Below are 18,518 nucleotides of genomic sequence, written 5' to 3'. Positions count from 1 at the left end.
CACAGAACGCATAAAGTTTGATTATAGCCTTTATGTGGAGCTTCCTTCCGGTAACACCCATGAACGTAGAGACGTTGCGCGCATTTCTATGCAATCAAACTTAAGTCAGTTCCAACAAAGAAATGTTTACCTATTGTGTGCTTCTAGAACAAGCATACGTGCATATATGTATGTATGTATATACCTTATCAGTCCTATATAGTATAGTACAGATGCGTAGCAAAATAAATTTACTTGTGTAAGAATGCAATAGCCCATAGCCCATAGTCATAGCTAATTTTCTTGTTTTTGTTCCATTTCGTAGGTTTCTCCTTCATCCGCAACGGCACCTTTCATTTCAAAACAAACAAAACGCAGTAAATAAAGTTACAAGGTAAAAACCACCACCTTTACAAGACAAAAACAAAAATATAGCGAAAACCACCACCGAGTGAGGCAACGCAGCGCAGCCGAGTTGAGTTTGGTACGATCGTCGATCGAAAGGAATCAGTTAGGATTCTACAGTCAAACGAATAGGAACTTTTCTACGCCAAAGAAGAGGGTTTCCTACAGCGCCAGTACCGAAACCGTAATCGTGTGTTTTTAGTGTTTTTTGAACCAAAAAATTATAGGAAAGAACTTTGTTAAATTATTACAGTTTTGTTTATTGAAATCTTATTAAATCTTTAAGTTTTTGTTTAAACTGTTACTTGTTTTTATATCGAAAAAAAAGAAGTTATTATTTTTGCTTATATAAAAAAGTGTGTTTGAAACCAAATTACGATATACACGAAACTCACGAAAACAAGGACACGAAATTTAGAAAAAAAATTTAATAAAAATAACGGTCGTTTTGTATTATATCAAAACCTTTAAGCCAACCCTCATTGCTTATCGCTACAATCTATCACGCAACAACTGCCACCTACCAACAAACAACAACCACAAAAACCAACGTACGAACAGCCACCAACCAACTACCAACAACAACAACCAAAAAAATGTCTTTCTCCAAAGCTAAACTAAAACGTTTCAACGACGTCGATGTCGATTGCGCCAACTCACCCGCAGCTGCGCGTTTGGCCACCGACGCCTGCACCGTTAATACGCCGAGCAAATGTGTTAATGCCGCCACCACAGTCACAACAACCACCAACACCACCGCGGCTGCAACCAGCACAGGACACCCCGAACGCAAAGAGCAGATCGAGAAATTCTTCAAAGACGCCGTACGATTTGCCACCAACAGCAAGGAGGCGAAAGAGTTCGCCATACCGAAGGATGGCGCATTGAAGGATGACAAAAAGTCCAAAGGTTTGCGTCTCTTCCGTACACCTTCGCTGCCGCAACGTTTGCGCTTCCGTCACAATCCCACCGAGTCGAGTGCGGTAAATGCCACTAACAATAATAATGGTGGCGCCAGCACAGCCAGTTCCACGCCACTGCATTCGGCCACCACCACACCGGTGAAGGAAGTGACCAAGTCAGGCGGTAGTCGTCTAAAAGGTAAAGAGGCGCTACAACAAGAGATACGCAAAAAGAATGAGTTGCTCGAGAGCTATATGAGTCAGATTGATGTGCTCAAGCGTCATGTGGAACAGCTGAAGGAGACGGAGCAGAAATTGCGCGAGGAGAATGCCAGTGTTGTGGAGAAAACCGAAAGTCTAATACATGCACTACAAACGGAAAATGTGGCGCACAAAGAGTTGAACGATCGACTGAGCGCTGAAAATGTGGCGCTCACAGAGAATTGTCAGCAAACAGCGCAGGAGATGAGCACGCTTATTGCGCGCCACAACAATGAGTTGGAGGAGTTGCAAGCTTTTATCGGCGAGCTGAAAACACAGAATGCTAGGCTGGAGCAACAAGCGCAACAACAATGCTTGGAGGAGAAAATCAAACAACATAAAATCGACGCATTGCAGTTGGAGATCAGTGAGGCGCGTGAAAAGCTTGCCGCCAACGAAGAGCGCGCACAGAAAGACACTGAACTCATACAGAATTTGCGTAACACCAATGAGTCGCTGGGGCGCGATTTGAACGAACTGAAGAAACAAATCGAAAAAGATGCTTTGGCGTATGCGCAAGAGAACAAGATCATACAAAACGAAATGGAGTGTCTGAAGAAGGAGCGTAGCACTTTAAAGCATGATTTGGCTAGCAAATGTGAGCTCATCAAATCATTGCAGGACGAGCTGTTGGATAAGAATTGCGAGATCGATGCGCATTGCGACACAATACGTCAGTTGTGTCGCGAAAAGTCGAAGCTGTTGGAGAAGGAACATCTGATCGAGACAGCTGAAGAGAAGGTGCGTAGCGCCGAGGAACAGGCGGAGCAAAAAGTGCAGAAACTCGAGTCCGATTTGGAGAATGCGCTCGAACGTGAGAAACACTATTGGCGCGCCGAGCTCGATAAGCGTCAGAAGATGGCCGAAAACGAGATCATTAAAGTGGAGTTGGAGAAGCAAGACGTCATGGTACTGCTGGAGACCACGAATGACATGTTGCGCGATCGCGACGAGAAGATACAGAAATACGAAGAACAACTACGCAATGGCATCGACTATTACATACAATTGACCGACACATTGCAAAAACAAGTTGTTGATTTGAAACAAGACATGGCTAAAGTCATAACCGAAAAGTACAATTATCAATTAACATTGAGTAATACACGTTCCACGGTGAATATATTGATGGAACGTTTGAAGAAATCCGATGCTGATGTCGAACAATTCCGCGCCGAACTCGAATCTGTGCAGTTGGCGAAGGGCGCATTGGAGCAGAGTTATTTGACGCTGCAAGCTGAATTGGAGACACTGCGCGCTAATCACGCTGAAGCGGAAACCGCGCTGAAGACACTATGTCAGTCTTCGCAAACACTACAACAAGAGGTATCTATTAAAGAGCACCTATTCAATGATATACTCACCTCGGAAGAGGAAACTTTGGCCAAATTCAATAAAATTGCTACCTCATTCCAGGAGCGCATAAATACGACAGATGTCGCGCACTACCTGGACATGTACAACGAGCTGAAGCGCAAGGACGAATCACGCGAACTGTATATGCAGGATATGAAGAAGGCATTGGACGAATTCGCCACCGTATTGCAATTTGCACAACTGGAACTCGACAGCAAAGAGAAGTCACTGCATAAGGTACGCGACGAATGCGAACAACTCAAATTGGAGAATATCGCGCTCAAATCCAAAGTCGAAGAGGGCATCACAAAACGTGAGAATAGCACAGATCTTGAGAAGATCGAAGATCTACTAATCGATACCGAATTGCGCGCCGAATGTGATAAGATCGCCTCTTGGCTATTGAGCTCATCCACCAGCGACAAATGTGTACGCACCGAAAGCAGCAACGAAATCAACGAACTGTTGAAACCATCAACACCGACTAGCACAAAGAAGACACAACAGCGCAGCTGTTTGACACCATCATCACCCGCCGCCAATAAGACGATAACAATATCGTCCAACGCACCCGGTTCCAATGTTGGCACACCACGTACGCCGCGCACGCCAAAGACGCCACGTACACCACGCACCACACCCAAGAAGACGGTACTCTTCCCCGGCAAGGAGAACATATGCAGTCCGCAGAAGCAGGTGCTGAAGGCGCGTAATATGTAGACGGCAGAGCGGAAGACGCAGACCAAGTCCCCATATTGGTCGACACTACGACATAAGCACAAATTTACATTGCTTGTAAGATGTATTTATATTTAAATAAATATTAACTATTTAAAATTATGCAAATAAACGGTACTTTTCATTTTGTGTGAGAATTCAAGATTTTTGAATTAATGTGGGGTTTAAGGGATACTTTTGTGATTTACGGCGCAGAAAATAACTTTCCCACGTTGCGCACTGAGATGCAGCACACAAAGGTAAACTCGCTCGATGTAAAGGTATGCATTCGGAAGAATTGTAGAAATCTCCGTTACATTAGCGCACAATTGCGCAATACGTTCGAGGCATGCCTGCTGCGCAGCACAACTTCCAACCTTTTTAAGCGCACAAGAGGGGTGGGTAAACAAAATGCAGGGAACCCAACGCCATACATACCGCCACAGTCCTTTGAAAGGTAACAAAAACAAGAAATTGCGACACACTTCCGTCCGTCAAAGCACGTTCTTTGTTCGGCTGACAAGAGTTTGAAAGAACTCAACGGCTGATGGCTGCTTGTGAAAGAAAACGTATACAATAACACTTGGGGGCAGTCAAGGAAGTGAATATCTATACAATTATGTATGTATGTATGTTTGCAAGTAATTTCGGCAGATGTTCTAATTGCTGTGTGTACTCTCGCATAATAACCGGTGTGTGTCGAGTTACAAGGCAGCGACGCATTAAGAATTCTTTTTCACACCAAAAGTCGAACGCGGCGCATAATGACAGTTGCAGTTACGGTTCGTTTGCGCTGCACGTGTGCCGCGCTGAAAAGTCTTTTACTTTTTGATTACTTTGTCAGTGTAATCATTATTTGACGATCAGCGTTAGGCTTTGTAGAATTGGGCTTATGTGAATGGGTAAGCAGAAGATTTTCGGTTATTACATAGGTGGGTACTTTTAAGACGCAGTTGATAGCGTATGGTGACTTGGCTGATGGAATGACCGTTATATTTAAGTAATACAACGGTGCTTAAGCGTCATTTCAAACAGTGATCATAGCGGGACTCGATGAGAAATTATTTAAGAGAAAGCAAAGAACAACTGCAAATGGTTAGACGCTTCTTCACACCAGCGGACAATATTTTCTTTACTCCAGATGTTAAAATCACAATATACCGCGGAAATGGTTACTCTAGACACTCAATACGGAAGTTATAGATTCAAATTTAATATCGTAGAAGTTGGTTCCGGTTCTCAATTTCCAGAAAGAAGTTTTACTTATGGTCCCTTCTTGGCAATGGTGATTCACAGAGGTCGGAAAACGTACCAGAACAACCGTCAGATCTGTTGAAATTTGGAGATGGAACTTAAACGTCAAGAAAAGAGAGCCTTTAATATTGATTTTTCGACTTAACAAGCCTTATCATGATTAGAAAGGGTGAGATATTAGTTTCGAATTTAATTTAATATACATATAATAGCATCTTAATGCAATAATTTTCTACGCGGGGTGAACGAGTTGCTTATATTTCATAAACCAAAAGTAGGTGTTAGAAGAAAAATACGAGAAAAATTGCTTGGGATATAAATATAAACAGCGACGCGTAGTTGGGAATAAGATAGATGAGAGTTGAGAGTCAAGAAAGACTTCCGAACCACTAGGGAATAGAAAAGAAGTAAGGAAAGGCTAAGTTATGGTGCAACCGAACATTTTATACCCTCGCAATTCATTTAGAGATTTACCTATATTTTCGGTGAAAAATTACCCTTAGGCACTGAGTTCGTCATGTTCGATATCAGGGGCCTTGAAAAGTCATGGTTCGATTTTGACAATTTTTCCACAAGTGATGTCACAGCTCAAATACAGAATTTGTGTAAAGTTTTATTTCGCTATCTTTATCGGTTCCTTACGTATGTATTATAAAGTGAACGAATCAGAAGGATTCAAAATTGAGTTATATGGGAAGTAGGCGTAGTTGTGAACCGATTTCGACCATAGTGTCATTAGGGTGTCAAGAAAATATTATATACCGAATTTCATTGAAATCTGTTGAGTAGTTCTTGAGATATGGTTTTTGACCCATAAGTGGGCGACGCCACGCCCATTTTCCATTTTGTAAAAAAATCTCAGTGCAGCTTCCTTCTGCCATTTCTTATGTAAAATTTGGTGTTTCTGACGTTTCTCGTTAGTGAGTTAACGCACTTTTAGTCATTTTCAACCTAACCTTTGTATGGGAGGTGGGCGTGGTTATTATCCGATTTCTTTCATTTTTGGACTGTATAAGGAAACGGCTAAAAGAAACGACTGCAGAAAGTTGGTTTATATAGCTTTATTGGTTTGCAAGATATATACAAAGACCTATTTAGGGGCGGGGTCACGCCCACTTTTCCAAAAAAATTACATTCAAATGTGCTCCTCTCTAATGCGTTCCCATGTTCCAAATTTAGCTCAGTTTGTGGGCGTGGCAGTGGTCCGATTCCGCCCATCTTCGAACTTAACCTTCTTATGGTGCCAAGGAACACGTGTTCCAAGTTTCATTAAGATATCTCAATTTTTACTCAAGTTACAGCTTGCACGGACGGACAGACGGACAGACAGACATCCGGATTTGAACTTCTCTCGTCACCCTGATCACTTTGGTATATATAACCCTATACCTAACTCGTTTAGTTTTAGGACTTACAAACAACCGTTATGTGGACAGAACTATAATACTCTCTTAGCAACTTCTGTTGCGAGAGTATAAAAAGAAATAATGAAGTTGAAAAATTTAATATATCTTTGGATTTCAGTAAACTTTGGCCTACTAAAGATATTACTATATAGATAATGTCGAATCGTTCATTTCAATTAGCGCAGCATTTTTCAATTCGGGCGACAATGGTACTTGGAAATCATCGTTCGTCTCAAAATGAAATTTTAAATGTAGCTTCATAGTACCTAGTAAAGAGAGACATTTGATTCTTGTTTCCTCACTTTCAGTCAACATTTTTAAAGATAGACTTTTTAGAAAGCACTAGACTTAACCCTTCAAGAGACTTCAGACAAATTTAGCCAAAGCTGATATGAATAGCGGACATTTATATATGACATTTTGATTAATTTTTACTCACCGATTTCTTACTTGTGTATATATAATGTGCTTGATAAATAATAATTTGAGATATTTGCATTTGTTAGTTTCCAAATAAAATGTGACTGAAAATTGTTAGAAAAATTTAATTTCAAGTAATTAATAAAAAAATGTTATCTAGCAATACTATAAGTACCTGATTTTCAAATATATTTTTTCATGTATATATGTATGTAAACACAAATCAGCAGCTTGCTCGGTATTTAAAATCATATTCGCTGTAATATCAAATCTTGAGAGACACCTTACTTTGATTGCAGATTGTGAATGTTAAGGCATTTAACATACCTTAATAGAGTACGCAGCATTTAGTGATTATTTACAAATTAAATAGTGTCATATACATTTTGAAATAATTTGAAAGATATGAAAATTTTAAATAAAAATTACATTAATATAAAAATATTTACAATAAACGACAATTTTTACTCACATCACATTGAATTTACACATTGCATTAATTAAACATTATATGAATTGAATTTTTTGTTTATTTTTCGGTAAAAATGTAAGTTCGTTATTATTATTATAATATTCGTAATTCATAATTAAACTAAAATATTTTAACAAAAAAACCACGTGTTTTGAGCACTTTGATGCACAGGGCTGTCGCGTACATGAATTTTTGCAAAAAGTTTAGTAAATTGAAAAAGAAAACAATTTAATTCGATCGAATTAATTATGAAAATAACAAAATTATATTAAAAAAAGTTATATAATTTAATTATTATAAAAAATTATATACTTTAATTATTATAAAAAATTAAATAATTTAATTATTATAAAAAATTAAATAATTTAATTTTAATATGAAATAAAATATTTTTTGGAATAAAAATAAAATAAAATATTGTTTTTATAAAGTTTTTTTTAATAAAAAAAATTTAAAAATTTTTTAAAAAGGCAATGATATTAAAAAATCGCAACCGTTTCCACCACAACCGGCTGTACATATGAGAAGTGGATTCGTATATTTTTCTCAGAATAGTTAGAGTGAATGTCTCATGTTGCTACAAAAAAACCAAAAACTGTTATCAAAACGGAAGCGATAATTATAAAAAAATAATTAATTAAGTACATGTGCTCATATCTACAAAGAATAATTTTTTTTAAGATTATGTTGTAATTGTAGCAATTACAGTTGAACTTCCATAACTCGAAGTTCTCTAAAACTTTCATAGAAATTAGCTTCCGTAACTCAAAGTCTCTCTAACTCTAACTTTTTTTTGTGGATTAGAGTGATTCGAGTTAAGGAAGTTTAATTGTATAAATAAACACCAAAGAAAAATATAATCATAGATCCACAACCTTAAGTTATATTAAAAAAAAAATTGTAAAAATTAAAAAAAATAATAAAAAATTATAATAAGAAAAATTAAAAAATAAAATAAAAAAAAATATTAAGAAAAATTAAAAAATACAAAAAAAATAAAGTATAATAAAAAAAAATTAACCAAGTTTTTGAATTTAGATATTTTTCGTCAAATTCAGCACGTTGGACAGCCCCATATTTGGTACATACACACATTATCTAATATCGGTAGCATAAATCAATACAATAATATAAATATATATATATGTATGCCACTTAAGAACAACTACATTAACATATATACTTATTTATTTGTTTGTTTGTCTTTTATATATGTACTATGTATATATGCACGTGTTTTAATTTATAAACTTTTAAATACATTATAAACATATGATTAAAATGTTAAGCCTTCATATTATATGTTATTTCATTTAAAAAATGTGGTGCATTTTATATATATATATGTTTTTTGTTTTTCTTTCGTACACTATATATGTATGTATATATATATATATATTGTTACGCAGTGATAAAATGTTCAAAAAACGTTTACATAAATTACAATTACTACATTTTATATCGACATAATAACGCGTGCATTAATGCAAATACAGTTTGACTCGCCGCCCTTAACCGATTTATAGAAGAGAAAAAAAAAAAAAACAAAAATAGTCAGTGAAATGAATAAGTGTAAATAAATACACATTACGTGTCATTTCGCTAAATTAAAAGTTAAATTGTAAATAAACATAGAAAACAATAATAAATTGTACAACAAATTTGCTTAAAAAAGTAATAATTTAATTATTCTCACAATAGCCTTTACAAACATAAATATACATATGTACTTTTATTTAACAATATGTGCGATGTTTTGTTTTTTAAACACTAAGCAAAATGAACAATTATTTTCCATTAACAAAAATGTGTGGAAATAATTTAATTTTGAAAAAATGAAATTAGTCACAAATATTTTTTTCTCGCTTGTTACAAACGAGCTTTTCGTTACACGAATCGTTTTACATATTTGTTTTGTCTTATTAAATTGTTTTTAACATAGTATATATTACTCGCAAGTCAGCAATTAAACCAATTTAGGCATACGAAATTAGTGGCCTAGTTGGCGTAGGTAGTATATAGATATTTGAGAAACTCACAAGCTTCTAGCATGCTTCACGACGCAGGACTCGCAGCAAAATATGTAGATCATTCGCAGAGTACAATAAATGTTCTAAACTATGTTTTTTTTGTATTCTTTTGTTTTATATTGTATATACGTTTGTATTTATATGTATAAACAGCAAATACATTAATTCGTTATGTTTTGTATGTAAATACCTACGAGCGTAAATGTAAAATACGCAGTCTGTTTTTCAATCGTTTACTACCAAAAAAATTGTTTATTCTTTAATCAGCAATTTTTGTCCTTTTGTTATATATATTTATATTATTTTTTTTTTTTTTTTAATTTTGCTTTTTGCACATTTTCCTTTAATTGTTTATTGTGGCATCCTTATTGTTGTGTCCATTTTCAATGGTTTTAATATTATTGGCAAGATGCGATTGTTGTTGCGATTGATTTTGTTGTTGTTTAACTTTTTGTTTTTGCTCCAAAAGTGTCTTGTACGTGTAGAGCGACTGTAGTGGCACATGTAATAACTCAATGATTTGTGTGAAATGAACCTCTGTAAAAAAATGAAAAAATTAGCAATTTACAACAATTTTTTATTTGAAGCTAATAAAGAACAAGGAATTATAACTGCTAATAAAATGATAATTAATTTTAGAAACTCTAAATGCTTAAATTATATAATTTGTAACACTTTTTTCCCTAAATTATTAACCTAACCTCAAATATTAAATAAAAAATTCAAATAAATATTAAATACATCAAACAAAACTTGCAGAGAAAGACTAAGTTCGGGTGCAACCGAACATTTTCTACTCTCGCAATTTATTGACGTAATTTTATAAAGATAACACAATTTGAACCGAATATATGGGTATGAAATCCAATAGAATAACGAAAACCAAAATATATAGTATATGAGGACCGAGCTAATTCCTGAACCGATTTCATTCATTTTCACCACCAAGACTACAAGCTCACTTAATTTTGCTAAGATGTTTCACATATTAACCGATATATGCGGAATAAAGCCCACCTTATTTTTGAAAACCCTAAAATTAGGTACATATATCGGAGCTAAGGGAAGTTATTAACCGATTTTTATTATTTTTGGTACAGAGACACACTATTAGAAGAAAAATATATTCTCTGATAGAATCAAAATATCTGTGAGATTTACCGATATTTTTGGGGAAAAATTACGCCTTGGCACTGAGTTCTTCGATATCCGGGGTCTTGAAAAGTTATAGTCCGATTTCCATTTTGCATTCATGTTATCAGTGTGTCAAGAAAGTATTATGTACCCAATTTCATTGAAATCGGTCAAGTAGTTTCTGAGATATGTTTTTTGACTCATAAGTGGGCGACCCCACGCCCATCTTCGGTTTTTTTTAATATGAGTGCAGCTCTTCTCTGCTACTTCTGCTGTAAAATTTAGTGTTTCTGATAGGTTTCGTTAGTGAGTTAACTCACTTTTAGTAGTTTTTAACCTAACCTTTGTATGGGAGGTGGGCGTGGTTATTATCCGATTATATCAATTTTCAATGTTTGTAATGGAGTACGTAAAGAAAAACTCTAAAGAAAGTTTGGTTTATATAGCTTTGCGAGATATTCACAAAAAACGTATTTAGGGGCGGGACCACGACCACTTTTCAAAAACATTACATCCAGATGCACTTCCTAGTGCGGACCTTTATATCGTAGCATGTTTCGTTTAGATATCTTATTTTTTACTTAAGTTATTCGTTGCACGGACAGACGAACGGACAGACAAGCATCCGGATTTCAATACATCTTGTCATCCCGATAATTTTGATATATATAACACAATATCTAACTCGTTTAGTTTTATGGCCTATTATACTCTCTTAGCAACTTTGTTGCGAGAGTATACACATTTAATTTACATTTAACACTCACCATTTTCAGGCGTTATATAGCCATGTCTGATTAGAAAATCGATAACCACCGGACAGCTGGTTGTCTTGAAATCCTGCGTAAATACACGTTCCACACACTCTTTGGCTGGTAATAGCTCAAAAGCTTGCACCTCACCATCAGCATTTTGTGGCACAAAATCCAATGGCAACTCTAAATCGAACACATATTCCGTATTGGGGAATAAACCTTGTTCGCTTTCGAAAAAGAATGAAACACAACCGGCTGAAACGAGATTTTTGACCAGATCACTTGGAATGGATGCCTCCTCGGCTGCCTCTTTAACAGCAGTCTCCTTAATGCCATAGCCCACCGATAAACCGCCACCAACCATATTATCCCATTTGCCAGGCCATGTCTCTTTGGTATTCGAACGTTGTTGTAGCCAAATACAAAGACCCTGCGTTGGATGTTGTACATAACCATTAATATCTACACCATATTTACGTACACCAAACAATGGTGTGGCCGAACGATCCATTTTCAATAGGCTACGATACTCCGATTTCACTTCATAATACTGTAATGCATTGGAAATTATTTATTAGCGGAAGCAGTTTGCAGTTTGCAATTGATAAACAAATTATATTGGTAATTACCTCATCACGCCAACCTTGGAGTGCGGAAAAAATGCCCTTAGAACGTAAATCACGTAATACTATATCGACTTGCTTTGTGCGTTCAGCATAGTCACGGAATGCAGGATTTAACTCGACTATACCCTATTTAAAGTTGGTAAATTAATTAATTAATTATTTTTATTTGAAAATTGATTAATTGAAATACACTTTTACCTGATTGGTAAATTCACAATTGCGTATGCAGAATATTTCGGGATAACGTTGCAGCTGCTTGATAACATCGGCCTTGACGAGACCAACTTGTTCGCCTTCAACCAGGAATGGACGTATGTCGCCCTTTTGAAAACCTGTAAAAAGATAATAATAAATTTATTTATTTAAATTAAAACAGAAACAATAATAATATGTACAACGTCTATGCAATTTATATATAGACATACGCACATAACTAGTAATAAATAAAAAACAGTTATTGGAGGAGTGTTTATATTGCTCTATGCATATTCTAGCTACTAAGATTCCATAGCGTTTGTACAATAAAATATAATTTAATACAAATACATATGCCGTTTGTTTACGAAAATCGATACTTTAAAGTGCTTCCATTGCACAAGAAAGATAACAATGTACAAATGTATGTATACTTTTATTTTATTTTTTACCAAAAAAGTCAGCAAAAAATGCGATAAGGTATAGTTGAATGTATATTATTTGTGCCGTTTTTTTTCGACAATAAGAATAGCGGAGCAAAGCAAAGCACGAAATCTAATTGTTTATAAACGGCCACTTTGCAAATAAAAGATTTTATGTGTGCGAATAATAAACAAAGCGCACGGACATAGAAAAAATATCAAACAGATAGGAAAAGTAAGAAGTAATACGAAAAAGCCATTTAAACAAAAGTTTTAAAAGTATATTGTTTAAGACTTAAAGTATGCTAATTAGTTATTACGGAGTAATAAATTGCTGGTTAGTTAAGCTTTTTGTTAAACATTAAGTTTCCAATTGCGGCTACTAAACCTATTTACTAATTTTACATTAATATTTTTGACAAATTAGTTGGCTAACAATTACTGATTTTCTAATCACTAATAAATTATTAATATACTATAAATTTTCATTACAATAAATTATTGAAATTATAATTATTATACAAATTAATAATTGAAATGCCAGCAAAATTAAAACAACCCTTTGCAATAACATTAATTATGCTTCTAAACACAATTTTATTAATGACACATCTCACTAATAGCTTTGCTACATATACAGATACTATTTATACGCGCACAATCTCTGCAGATCCTCGCGTTACCAATATGTATGTATGTCTGTATATGCATATATAACAATTTGTCTATTTGTGTACGCCACTAACGTATGCATATATGTAAAGTACACAATGTCAAGCTAATTCAAGGTGACTTAGAAAATTATAATTGTTGATGGCGCCAAGTATGGTCAGCAAAGTTAGTAGTCCTTCTTACGGCCGCAATTCTATTGGATGGCCGTCAACGAGTAATTGAGTTAAGTTTTATATAAAACAGAGTATACAGTTGCCAAAGGCAAACACTAACAAACTTTATTTGGCTGCGCAAGATAATGAATGCACTTATGTATATAAGTAGATACATTTCTATGCCAATGTGACTTTGTATGTATGGTTAACACATATGCCTCGAATGTACGTTACTCTAATGCCAACTGTGTCAAGCCGACGTCATATAAAATTATGACTCATATTTGCGATTAGAATGAAATTACCAAAAGCTAACCTGATCCTCTCAGGTGTGAGTGCAGCTACATTTACTTTACTTTTACATAAGTGGATCAGGTGTACAAGACAATACGTGTTATTGTTTTATTATAGTATAAATTTATTTGTAATGTAAGATAATAATTTCTACTATATACAACATGGACTACTACAAATTTTATTATATCAAACAAAATTATAGGAGACAACAATTACAGGAGAGAAAAATTTCATAGTTTAAATAGAGCAGATCAGTATATTTACACTTAATATTACACCACAAATCTAATTTATATTTATGCGCTTCCGCCAATTTTATCAAACGCCAGGACTATTATAAATAAATTAATATTTGTGATACACTCGTTATTCATTCACATTTGGCATGATTTATAAGAAAGCATCATCGTCAAGTATTGATTAGCGAAAGACGGGAGCAAAATATGCGAAATAACAGTAATCAAAAAGATTACACGCAAAATTAATGCTTATCAGTTGTGCTTACATATGTATTTATATATGAACAAATTAATATATGTATTTATGTATGTACGTATATGCCTAATGACTTGTGAATTATAACATAAAAAGTTGGCAGACAGGCACGCGTATGAGCGGAAGATAATTACATACGTATCTTTCTTGGTGATAAGAATAATTTCATATGATTGATTTATATGAAATTAAACTAAATCGATTTCGAGTGTAAATACAATATTTTTGGTACTAGACAGGAAATTATGATTTCTCTACTAATAATCGTATATTTGTTTGTGTGTAAATATAATCAATGCTTTAAACAGTTGAATTTTGTATAATTTTGCACGAAAAAAATGTTTTAAGCGCTATATTAGTAATTATGAAATATTAATGAGTTACGAGCAGTGATGCATGTGTACCAATGTGGATTAGTTAATACATCTATGGCAAATAGAGTACGATTTCGGGTTTATCCTTTCTCACATAGAAGTAGTTATGTATAAACTATACCGTTATTGCCGGCCACACCCATGAATTTAAAACATATCAAATTAAAAACAAATATATATTTATAATAAATCCACACACTTAATAACATAATAAACATATTTAAAAGTATTACACCATAAAAATATAACTAATAACTCATAGTAAACATATGCATTTTATATGTATGTTACGATAAGCCTATTAAATTTATATGAAAAATTGTATGTGTGTATTTGTGCATTGATGAAGTCAGCCTAATCAGGACAATATCCGTTCTACAACATTCTTTAATATATTTTCTAAACTTAGTATTTTAAACAAATCTACTGTTGCGCTAGTTCAACAAAGAATTCTTGTTGGAGTCAAATTTTTTTGTTCCTTCTGATGCTATACATACCCGAAGGACAATCTGATCAGAATGTCACATACATACTAACATTAAGTTTGTACACAAATCGATGAAAGGATATGCTTACTATTGCCCGTGGGAATATAATGCAGTTTTATATATGGTTTATATTTACTGCTGTACATTTTTTCTTTAATATTTACGAGTTTATATGCGTTATCGGCTTTTAAAATTTATATTTTTATATTTTATGGCATACCTGTCAAGTAGAAATTGTTAAACTTCTGCGCCAAATGATAAAGACGGGACAATTTTACATTTATATCAGTTGAAGCCATCGCCAAAAAACCCAGCTTCTCCACTACGCCACTCACGGTACTTTCGCAATGCCTTTATGTAATTATTCAGTTCCTTCAAATCTTTTATAAATCTCACACAATGCAATTCCTATTTAATCGAACCGAATTTCATCAGCAATAAAGATGAGAACAACCAACACATCAGAAAACAACTGACTGGTGGGATGGGAATACGGATTGTCGAGAACAGTTGTCCTCTGCCATCGAGAATGTCAAAATTCATGTTGACAGTTTGCCAATTGTTTTTGTTTCAAGTCTATTTTCAACTCATATTTATATTTTCATTCAAAGAAAATTTAAATAATTTTTTTAAAACATATAATTTACGTTTGTAAATCACTCAAATAAATAGTAATGATATTTATTTTTATACGTTTTTTAAGAAAACAAAATATTTCTATTTAATTTAATTCACAATAGTAAACACTGTGAATTTATCCGATTGGACTTTTTCGTTGAGTTTTGGCGCACATGTGCATGACGTTTGCTGTCAGTGCCGTCGGGTCGTAAAGAACGAGAAAAAAATCTACAACTTAGCACCTAACTATAAAAATAGGCAAAATTGTTACAGAAAGTTAAAGTTTTATAATCTTATAAGTGTACAAATAACAATGAGTGAAGACTATTTAAGTCAACCAATCTCACTGGGGTCGTCATCATCAGGTAAGCGCTCCTGATGCATAAATATTATGAACCCAATATACAGGGTGTACATTACGCAATTACGGAAGATAGTGTGTAATCGCATTACAAAGCACATCATATGAGCGTTGATAATGTGTGAATATAAATGATTTTATTATCTTAAATAACAGATGAGACACATACCAATCGTTCGAGTGCAGCATCCAGCGCGTTCGGGACACCCATATCTCCATATTTGAACTATAACCCGCGTTTGTTACAACAAGCACAGCCAGAATTTATCTTCCCGGAAGGTGCAAATAAGCAGCGCGGACGTTTTGAATTGGCTTTCTCACAGATTGGAAGTTCAGTAATGGTTGGTGCAGCGATAGGTGGTGTAGTTGGTTATTATAATGGTATGAAAACTACAGCGGCATTACAGCAAACCGGCAAACTGAGGCGAACACAGTAAGCTTAATATATGCAGTTTATATATGTGCTGTACTTTACTAATAAATAAATTTTGCTTGTTCAAATTAGATTACTTAATCATGTGCTGAAACAAGGTTCTGGCACTGCCAACACTCTGGGAACACTTGCCGTCATGTATTCAGCCTTTGGTGTACTGTTGCAAAATGTGCGAGGAGAAGATGACGATATCAATACGGTTATTGCCGGCACAGCCACTGGTCTGTTATACAAATCAACGGGTGAGTAATCAAAACATATTATATTTTTATAACAATAACAATAATTATTTTTATTTTATTACAAAACAGCTGGTCTGAGGAAATGTGCAATTGGCGGTGGTGTGGGTCTCGGTGTATCAGCTGCGTATTGTCTGTTTCAACTAATGCAAACGAATTCGAATGGTTCCGGTTTAAAATTCCTGTAGATAAGAACCTATATGAATTACATAAAGAAAATGTACTGGAATGTGGTATATTGACTGTAAAACTTTCTATATACGATTAGTGGTTAGCTGCTGGTAGTGACTAGGGTAACTCCATATAGTGGAGCTGAATGGAGTTGCGTTATTCCCCTATGTAACGCGCTCAACGTACATAGCAAATTTAAGTTGTAAGTTTTCCTTGCTTTATAACTTTTATTTTTTAAATATTATTAGTTCATAGAATGTGATGAGTTAAGTTGAACAAACTAATACCGAAGACACTTTGCTTAGTAAGCAAATATAATAGAACAACACTAAAATTCACATAAAATTCTTTGTGCATTCAACAGAAGTGTGTGTTTTGCCAAGTGTTTACGTAAACTTAAAAATAGTTGTACAGAAAATTATAGAAATAAAAATTAAACATGATCACCGAAATAAAACAAAACGCTTTGCGAATGACAAACCAAGTACTGCCGAATGCATTTTTTAATTTTTAATAAACATATTAATTTTAGTGATTGATAATTGGAAAAATATTTATTAAAAATATATATATATAAATATATAAATATAAAATAAAGTCGTATTGTGTGAATGAATAATATGCGATTTGTGAACAATCAAAAAAGAACAATTTTTAAAACTTTTCAAGTTTATTTGCTGATATACAACGTTTACACGAAACAATATTTTTTAAATATTTGTATACATATAGTTTTTATGAACGCTCTGCCACGCTGCCCCCTTTATTAACGATAGTAATCGAGTTAAAATAAGCGCGTAATACATACGTAAAATTTATTTGCATAATTAAGACATCCGAAATGATTATTGTTGCATCCAGTAAAGTGTGTGTATTTTGTATTTGTTGTTAATGTCCTCTCGTTGTCCTTAATTGATTACAGATAACAACTGATAGTAATTTGAAATTTAACTTAATTAGACACGGCATTAATTATCCCAATATCAATAATCCAAAACATCTGAATCCGAGCCAGTTAAAGCCAACACCTTCATATCGGTATCCTCATCGACTATGTTGTTCACAGGCGCTTCGCAACTAGTATCCAAAGTGGAGCATGTATGACAGTGACAACTGCCAGCCTCCATGTACTCATAGCGACGCGCTTCCTAAAGCAACAGGGGATGCAGTATGATCAAAAACTTTATAAATAATATACACCACAACACGCTTGTACTCACCTCACCGGCCTCCGGATGGCAATTTCGCAATACCGCTACAGCTGGTTGGCGCGTAGCGTGTACACAAACGGGATGAAAAGAACGTTTGAATGGGAATTTCCAATCGGAAATCTCACTGGAGTCACAACGACCCCAACACGAACGTACGCTCACATAATCCCAACACTCACGTCCCTGTGCGTCAGCCTGTGTGATGCGGTAGGTGTAAAGCCGCTGGTGACAGCCGAGCGGTGCTGTTGTGGGACTGCTGTCGATTGGTTGTGACTCCAGTAATTGACTCAGCGAGGGTGTTGCAATTGTAACGAAGGCGACAAGTGCAAACGTACTCCAATATTTATGCTAAATGCCAGAAATTTTTTTATAATTGTCAGTAACCGTTATAAAAGGCGAATTTGTATGACCAATATGTAAGTGTATATATGTATGTTGTGTGCCTACCATTTTCAGCTCGTTGCGACGCGCAGTGACGAACTGTTATGCAGAGTAGCGTTGAAAACGAAATGACATGCATTTGCCTGTTGCGCCAGTCTTTTATACGTTTGAATTTAATTTTTTTCCATATATAATGTTGAGGACAAGCATGCAGCAATGCTTCAGAATCCTGTAACGCATTTACAAATGTGTGCGTGAAAAGTGTCTGTATGTGTATGTGTTGTCTGTG

General features: G+C 34.6%; 4 protein-coding genes across 4 annotated transcripts; 2 read left to right on the top strand and 2 right to left on the bottom strand.

The window, feature by feature from the left end:
- The first annotated feature begins 480 nt into the window (after window positions 1-480).
- Window positions 481-3,748, top strand: LOC105212439 (probable DNA double-strand break repair Rad50 ATPase). The gene is made up of 2 exons (XM_011184411.3): window positions 481-2,873; window positions 2,964-3,748. Exons 1-2 carry the CDS (start codon window positions 981-983, stop codon window positions 3,621-3,623), a joined length of 2,553 nt encoding a protein of 850 aa, XP_011182713.2. The 5' UTR covers window positions 481-980; the 3' UTR covers window positions 3,624-3,748.
- Window positions 3,749-7,207: 3,459 nt separating this feature from the next.
- LOC105212440 (uncharacterized) lies at window positions 7,208-15,336 on the bottom strand. The gene is made up of 5 exons (XM_011184412.3): window positions 15,036-15,336; window positions 11,916-12,049; window positions 11,721-11,843; window positions 11,104-11,641; window positions 7,208-9,739 (listed from the first exon to the last, which is right to left on the bottom strand). The coding sequence occupies exons 1-5, from the start codon at window positions 15,112-15,114 to the stop codon at window positions 9,546-9,548; spliced, it is 1,068 nt and encodes a 355-aa protein (XP_011182714.1). The 5' UTR covers window positions 15,115-15,336; the 3' UTR covers window positions 7,208-9,545.
- Window positions 15,337-15,593: 257 nt separating this feature from the next.
- Window positions 15,594-17,121, top strand: LOC105212441 (mitochondrial import inner membrane translocase subunit Tim23). The gene is made up of 4 exons (XM_011184415.3): window positions 15,594-15,798; window positions 15,951-16,227; window positions 16,300-16,469; window positions 16,539-17,121. Exons 1-4 carry the CDS (start codon window positions 15,747-15,749, stop codon window positions 16,652-16,654), a joined length of 615 nt encoding a protein of 204 aa, XP_011182717.2. The 5' UTR covers window positions 15,594-15,746; the 3' UTR covers window positions 16,655-17,121.
- A 317-nt stretch (window positions 17,122-17,438) lies between these two features.
- On the bottom strand, window positions 17,439-18,505 carry LOC105212442 (thyrostimulin beta-5 subunit). Its single transcript, XM_011184416.3, has 3 exons — window positions 18,296-18,505; window positions 17,858-18,196; window positions 17,439-17,785 (listed from the first exon to the last, which is right to left on the bottom strand). The coding sequence occupies exons 1-3, from the start codon at window positions 18,296-18,298 to the stop codon at window positions 17,621-17,623; spliced, it is 507 nt and encodes a 168-aa protein (XP_011182718.1). The 5' UTR covers window positions 18,299-18,505; the 3' UTR covers window positions 17,439-17,620.
- Window positions 18,506-18,518: the final 13 nt, after the last annotated feature.

This window comes from Zeugodacus cucurbitae, chromosome 3 (genome assembly GCF_028554725.1).
Source record: "Zeugodacus cucurbitae isolate PBARC_wt_2022May chromosome 3, idZeuCucr1.2, whole genome shotgun sequence".
In the NCBI taxonomy this organism is placed as follows: domain Eukaryota; kingdom Metazoa; phylum Arthropoda; class Insecta; order Diptera; family Tephritidae; genus Zeugodacus; species Zeugodacus cucurbitae.
Note: the sequence above shows the minus strand (reverse complement) of the source record. Positions and strands in the feature narration are given on the sequence as shown.

Coding starts and splice junctions, on each gene's coding strand:
- LOC105212439 (XM_011184411.3), top strand. CDS start 981: ATGTCTTTCTCCAAAGCTAAACTAAAACGTTTCAACGACGTCGATGTC. Junction 2,874..2,963: donor CGCAAACACTACAACAAGAG/GTATCTATTAAA, acceptor ACCTCATTCCAG/GAGCGCATAAATACGACAGA.
- LOC105212440 (XM_011184412.3), bottom strand. CDS start 15,114: ATGGCTTCAACTGATATAAATGTAAAATTGTCCCGTCTTTATCATTTG. Junction 12,050..15,035: donor TAACAATTTCTACTTGACAG/GTATGCCATAAA, acceptor ATCTTTTTACAG/GTTTTCAAAAGGGCGACATA. Junction 11,844..11,915: donor ATTGTGAATTTACCAATCAG/GTAAAAGTGTAT, acceptor AACTTTAAATAG/GGTATAGTCGAGTTAAATCC.
- LOC105212441 (XM_011184415.3), top strand. CDS start 15,747: ATGAGTGAAGACTATTTAAGTCAACCAATCTCACTGGGGTCGTCATCA. Junction 15,799..15,950: donor ACTGGGGTCGTCATCATCAG/GTAAGCGCTCCT, acceptor CTTAAATAACAG/ATGAGACACATACCAATCGT. Junction 16,228..16,299: donor GGCAAACTGAGGCGAACACA/GTAAGCTTAATA, acceptor TGTTCAAATTAG/ATTACTTAATCATGTGCTGA.
- LOC105212442 (XM_011184416.3), bottom strand. Junction 17,786..17,857: donor GCCATCCGGAGGCCGGTGAG/GTGAGTACAAGC, acceptor CTGTTGCTTTAG/GAAGCGCGTCGCTATGAGTA.